Here is a 7,398-nt window from a genome sequence, read left to right on the forward strand (position 1 = left end):
TCCTACAACTTCGGTTGTTGTTCGGGATACAGTTAAGGTTTTAACAAAGTTCGAGCGAATACATAATTAGCAAAAAAAAAGTTGAAATAAAGTGATTAAACAAAAATTATTACAAATATCATAAATAACAGTTCACAAATGCATATATAGAGATATTTTTTGGAGGGGGAAATGGTCTTCACAATTTGAAATCGATCGAACACACAGTAAAATGCTCATATAATGCGCGCCATCTATCGTAGGATAAATGTACTATGCTAGAAACCTTTGCAGGAGTGTATTAAAAAACTTTCCAAAGTTTCATGGTAATCATACTATGCCAGAAACCTTTGTGGGAGTATATTAAACAACTTCCCAAAGTTTTACGGCAATCGGATAAACGGTGTCATAATGCGTGAAGGACAGACACACATACATTCATTTTTATATATATAGATGAAAGTTACTAACTTCTACTAACTTATGTCATTAAATCTGAGTTCTAAATGAGTCAAAATCTTCATCTAAGCTAAGTATTTATAATTGTTTTTTTTAAACAACTTATCTCATTTAATTTTTTGAATTTAATAACTTAATATAAAGCCTGAAATATATACAATGGAACCTGGTTAACTCAAAGTCACATTTACTCCAAATCATTTTCTTTCCTCAATTGTCTAGCCTAACATGGTAAATCAAACTGGTTAACTTGAATTCCTCCAAACTTTTTAACTCTAAAGCTTAGTTCACACTGAGTGCAATTTGCTGGCGAAAGCAAAAAACCTGCCAAACAAGTCATGTTTGATGAGTTATTCGCTCTGTTTTACACTTTTGCTCTCAGTGTGAACTAAGCTTAAGTCCATAGTCTTTTCCCTGACTGATACAAGTTAACCAGATATATATGTATAGATTCCACTGAACATATACATATATAAAATCAAACTGCACAAACAGAAAATACACTTTCAGTTCATGCTTTTGGCTAAGAAAGTAAATGCAAATTACATATATAATACAAATGTAAGCCATTCATATTATATTTGAATAAAGTGTCTTTACACATTATGCATTGTTTTTTTATTTTTATCATATAAATGTGGATATTATCAAACACATTTAACAAATCTTTCAATTTTTGATAATTTACATTTCTTGTAGATAAAAGCTAAAGTATTTACATCCAGAAATATCATGAAACTGACACTGACAGCATTGTAAAAGACTTCTTTCTAACATTCGAATTCCTGCCATCTCTTCCTGCCAACAATACAATAGACATATTTGGGATGGCAAACACTTCCAAAAAATGTCTGATGTACATGACCAGGACATGCCAGTACCATCACAACAAACAACCTATACATATGACAGTAGCTGCTATCTTGAAATGTAATCTGCCTTCTTACAAATCATTTAATGTAGATGTCAGACCACCAAAATTTATTTATTGATCTCCTCTCATATAACAAGAAATAAAAATTTGTAAACATTTAATTAAAAAAATAAAAACAAAATTATAAGTATCATGAAATAAGAATTAAAAATACAGTAGAACCTCGATTATCCGGACTAATTGTGGATGAAGGTAGTCCGGATAAGGAAAAATCCGGATAATCGAAAATCCGGATAATGGAGGTTCTACTGTATATAAATTTTAGTTTAACTGGCATTTATTTAACATAAGACTTAAAATTATGTAAGTAATATATTATTAAAAAGTATTATTAAATGTTGAAAACTCACTCTATCGCATTGATTTAGATCAATTCTTCCCCTCAGATCGTGACAAGAGGAGTCCTTATAATATTCTAAAAGAAACTGTTCACAATGTTCATTTGACTGTCTCAAAACAAACCAATATTTACTCCATTTCTGAAAAATTAAGATAAAAATATAATTAATTTTAAATATCTGAATGTTACTTTCAAGAACTGTTAACTTAAGAATTGCTTACTTTCTACTTTATATGTTTTCCATTATGAAGTTCACGTGAAATGTACAAATACTGACAAAGGAAACATGACAAGAATATTTAGGAAATAATATTTTATTTTGCGTATTTGAATAAGTTCTTTATGGATTCCAACTTCATAAACAACAATTACAACACAGCATATAATAAAGATTAATGGTGGGAATGACAAAAGATACACTGTTTGTGACAAATAAGTTATAAATAATAAGCACTAGTTATAGGTTTTTGGCTATGTACTAACTTAAAAACTAAGGGGAAGAAAGGAGATGATAGGGAGCATAGAGAACTTGGAAAAAAATAGAATATAGTAAAGAGTGAAATACCAGGGGTTTTGCTGGGCTTCACAATTTGGGTGGAATGCCACATAGAACCTTTTTCTGAAAATCTCTTGTTGTCATCTTCACTAGATTTCTCCTTCATTGTAATCATGATAAAATCCTATTTTCTTTTCACCGACTCTCAAATTCTCTAGTCATTGCCATATGCAACCTGGAGCACCACATTCAACTTCTGTCCACCTTGAGGTCTGAGACAAAGACTGTTCTTCCTTCCTCTCACTGGCCCTCAGGTCCTCTTTTCTTCCATTGTTCTCCCAGTTCCAAGAACTGGTCATCATTACCCAAGGGAAAAGAGTTAGAAAGGAAAGTTCTGGAAGCAAGAAGAAACAAAGAACAAAGGAAGGGACAAATAACTATAACAAAACTATNCGTAATTCGCCAAGTGAAAATCAGCTAATTCGTAAAATTTTTGTTTATTTTGAACAATCCGGATAATCGAAAATCCGGATAATGGAGGTTCTACTGTATATAAATTTTAGTTTAACTGGCATTTATTTAACATAAGACTTAAAATTATGTAAGTAATATATTATTAAAAAGTATTATTAAATGTTGAAAACTCACTCTATCGCATTGATTTAGATCAATTCTTCCCCTCAGATCGTGACAAGAGGAGTCCTTATAATATTCTAAAAGAAACTGTTCACAATGTTCATTTGACTGTCTCAAAACAAACCAATATTTACTCCATTTCTGAAAAATTAAGATAAAAATATAATTAATTTTAAATATCTGAATGTTACTTTCAAGAACTGTTAACTTAAGAATTGCTTACTTTCTACTTTATATGTTTTCCATTATGAAGTTCACGTGAAATGTACAAATACTGACAAAGGAAACATGACAAGAATATTTAGGAAATAATATTTTATTTTGCGTATTTGAATAAGTTCTTTATGGATTCCAACTTCATAAACAACAATTACAACACAGCATATAATAAAGATTAATGGTGGGAATGACAAAAGATACACTGTTTGTGACAAATAAGTTATAAATAATAAGCACTAGTTATAGGTTTTTGGCTATGTACTAACTTAAAAACTAAGGGGAAGAAAGGAGATGATAGGGAGCATAGAGAACTTGGAAAAAAATAGAATATAGTAAAGAGTGAAATACCAGGGGTTTTGCTGGGCTTCACAATTTGGGTGGAATGCCACATAGAACCTTTTTCTGAAAATCTCTTGTTGTCATCTTCACTAGATTTCTCCTTCATTGTAATCATGATAAAATCCTATTTTCTTTTCACCGACTCTCAAATTCTCTAGTCATTGCCATATGCAACCTGGAGCACCACATTCAACTTCTGTCCACCTTGAGGTCTGAGACAAAGACTGTTCTTCCTTCCTCTCACTGGCCCTCAGGTCCTCTTTTCTTCCATTGTTCTCCCAGTTCCAAGAACTGGTCATCATTACCCAAGGGAAAAGAGTTAGAAAGGAAAGTTCTGGAAGCAAGAAGAAACAAAGAACAAAGGAAGGGACAAATAACTATACCAAAACTATACTTAAAAAATATACACAAAATATGGTGTATAGCCACACATCCATATTCTTTTTTCTTGGATAAATTAATAATTTGAATGTATATAAATATATATATAATTCATATATGCATTTATCCATACACTATGAAAGTATTGTAAATTACTGAAGATAAATTCAAACAATTGAAAGTTATAAATATTTAGTAAAAGAAATTTTAAATATGAGCTCAAAAAAATAGAAAAATACTCTCATTCTTCTAAATGTTTAAATTTGAAGTCTAAACTTTCTATTAAAGGAAAGGGTAAGTTAAGAATTTCAAAATTCATATACAGTGTACCCTCTATAAAATGGGTTCAGATAATACAGATTTGTATATAATGGCAAAAAAATTGTGATCGTATTCATATAAACATGCTAAAAGAAACTCGTATATTACGGTAAAACGTTATCGCCGACTCATGTTGCGACGGGATTGGTTGAATCTAGACCAATAGCTGATATAGCACAAACCGTTGAGTTTAAATGAGCAGCGGACCTACTAAAAACCATTTATTATTTAATGGCCATAAAAATTAAATTTATATTAATGATGTCTCCAAAGTTCAGCAAATTTTTCACAGAAAAATAATTTATCAGGAAACATGTGTCTGCCGTTCGATGTGCCGCTCCACGATGAAAACAAGCTTAAGCAATAACGTCATCGAATGGTGCACACTTGGTAAGTAATCCTACAATTTTTTGTTTATAGCATAGTTTATATGGATTATTCCCAAAAAAATTATACGTGTTTTGGAAATGTTGAGTCAAATTAGTCTAGAATCGATTAATTTTATGGAAGAAAACCTTTCAAAAAAACCTTTCAAACAGCTGTAGTCCCTAAACTGTATACGTGCCAGGCTGTGATTGGCTCATGTATTTAAGTGATTGTAAAACACAAATTCATATACAGTAGAGTAATGAACACTCGGCCTAATATGGACCGAAGGGTGGCCGAGTTTGTGAAAATGCCGAGTTATTGGGAATGGGGTTAAAAAAGAATAAGTAGGTGTGTGGAGTCCTCAGAAAATACTGTACTGTACCTGTATGTATTGTTTGCTTGAGAATACAACAGAGAATAAACTGCCCAAATATCTTTAAACAAAGGAAAAGTACGTCTTTTATGAAGGCATAGAGCCATTACTATATGAAAATGAAAATTAATGAATATACAGTGTACAGTAATTTACCTGATAAGACAGACCTCAAAAAAATACTTTATGAAACATAAATCTGTCTATAATGAAAATGAACTAGGGGTTTTTTTGCCCTCCAGTGTGTGGCCGAGTTATCCGGACTGCTGGGTTATCAAGTGCCGAGTTTTCGGGACTCTACTGTATAATGGAACTTATCAACCGTATTATATGGGGGTCTACTGTATTTCTGTTTTAAAAAATCTGCACAATTTAATAAAACTGATCTTTAAGACAGAAGTTAATGAACCATATTTAACTTTTACATAATAAATTTAAAAAGTGATTATTACCTGACTGACCATACTCCATTCTATATTAAAGAAACCAATTGAAATTAATTTTAAGATGGCTGAATGGCCAAAATGACTATAGCAATATGAGAGTCCTCTATTCAGATCCAGATAAGTTCTCAAAATTTGGTCTGGATACATCAGGTTTCATCCCTCATCATTGGTCGCCTTACTGTAGCCTGATCAAATCTATCATAAATTTCTTAAACAATCTCAATGTATGCATGGCAGAAAGAGTTTAGAAAAAAATACATAAATAAGAATCTATATATTCAAGGTCTTTATTAGTTGTTCTGACAAATTAATGCTTATTGTTAATTATTTTGCTTTCTATTAATAGTTATAATTAAATAAATTAATTAAGTAAAAATTATTTCTTCATATTTTTTAATTTTGAGGGCATTGTACAGTACAACTAAAAAGTTATAGCCTGTTCCAGCAACAATTTTTTATTTATCAAACATTTTCAACTATCTTAGTAGCAATGCACCAAATATACTTGTAAATCAATATATTGTACAATGTTGTACGTTGATTTAAACACATGTACAGTACAATGTACAATATTGTACATACATTTAAAACTACACTGTTGTACAATGAAATTTGCATTGGTAAAAATAAGAAATGATAAAATAGGGCTGTGGAGTTGGAGTCAGAGTCATGGAGTCGGGAGGAATTTCTGACCAGAGGAGTCAGAAAAAAATGTGTCAACTCAGACTCTGGCATTTCAAATTTAATTTAGTTTTTTATTTAAATGAAAGAAAATTTATTTTATATTTATTAATTTTTTAAATTTTGTATTTTGTTATAATTCATTTAGTTTAAATAAAAAATGCAACAATTTAATTTATTAAATATGTAGTTTTCTTTGTAGTATTTGTGTTTAGTAGTTAACTTGTTTTGACTTAATTGAATTTGAATATTTTTGAATCATTCTTTATTATTCTTGCTCTAAATGAGTACTCTATTTTTCTGAATGAGTGAAACTAATTGATCAGAGTATATATTTTTCTTTTCTGAATAAGAAGCTGGAGTAACTAGATCATACACTTTTTAGTTGGACTAAACTTTTCTGGAAAGGTGAAATTGAAGTGCAAATATTGTAGAATAAACATATGTAAATGTTGAATTTTATCACCCCTCTTTCTCTTCTTATTAAATATTTGTTAAAAATTAATGTTTACATTCAAATAAATATTAATGTAAGTTAAATATTAAAACTACTAACTATAAAAGTATTTGGCTCCTTTCAGAGTTCAGAGTAGGGCACCCCCTATGAGCACCTCTGCCCCCCCATTAAAATGACTTAGTTTTTAATTTTACCTGAGTCAGGAATCAGAGTCAGCCTACTAAAATTATCAGGAGTCAAGTGTTTTTTTTACTGACTCTGCAGCCCTGTGATAAAATAACAACATAATTGAAACTTCATACCAATGTGAATTCTATTCATGAATTCATGTGAAATTTGTTCATGAATGCAAAACAAACTTAAAATCTATTTATTATATTTTTGTGCCTGCAATCCATGGGTTATCTGTGTTTGAAAGACAAATATAATCACACAAATATCTCCGCCAAATTGGCAATCTGTAGCCATTGTATTTTTGTGACCTATTAATTGCCGATACAAGGCAATCTTGTGATCACATTTACTCTTCCTTTCACTCTCTCTCTCCCACCCCCACCTCACTCTCTTTCTCACCCCCACCTACCATCCCCCTGCCTCTCATCCCCCCACCTCTTCCTTCCTCTAAGGCTAAGTCGAAAGACAGCCTCTTCTATAATAAAAATAAAAAAAAAAGTATATGACTGACAACAAAACTAGCCTTGACTACCGTATTTGATAAAATAGCTTGATTTTTAAAAATAGCCTGTTGTTTTCCCAAGTTTTTCTCCATTTGATTAAACTTATCTATCCGGAGTTGTCCTGTTAAGTTTTTATATTGTTGTTCATGTTTTGTATCGTAATGCCTTTTTATGTTATATTCTTTTAATGTCGACACAGTCTCTGAGCATATTAAGCATACAGCTTTATCTTCGACGAAAGTGAAAAAATAATCAAATTTCCACTTTTCTTGGAAATGCCTGTGCTCATCC

The 7,398-nt window shown here is 30.9% G+C and overlaps 1 protein-coding gene across 3 annotated transcripts in view; it reads right to left on the reverse strand.

Annotated features, from left to right (window-relative positions):
- LOC111620303 (GRB2-associated-binding protein 1-like) overlaps positions 1-7,398 on the reverse strand; it is a 45,648-nt gene that overhangs the window by 11,153 nt on the left and 27,097 nt on the right. For all 3 annotated transcript variants that reach the window (XM_023362211.1, XM_023362212.1, XM_023362213.1), the window contains exon 4: positions 2,857-2,985. In XM_023362211.1, the coding sequence (XP_023217979.1) occupies positions 2,857-2,985 (129 nt within the window). The remainder of the gene's footprint in view (positions 1-2,856; positions 2,986-7,398) is intronic.

The sequence above is a fragment of the Centruroides sculpturatus genome, unplaced genomic scaffold, assembly GCF_000671375.1.
Source record: "Centruroides sculpturatus isolate CEXI.00-Female unplaced genomic scaffold, Cexi_2.0 scaffold4, whole genome shotgun sequence".
Lineage (NCBI taxonomy): Eukaryota > Metazoa > Arthropoda > Arachnida > Scorpiones > Buthidae > Centruroides > Centruroides sculpturatus.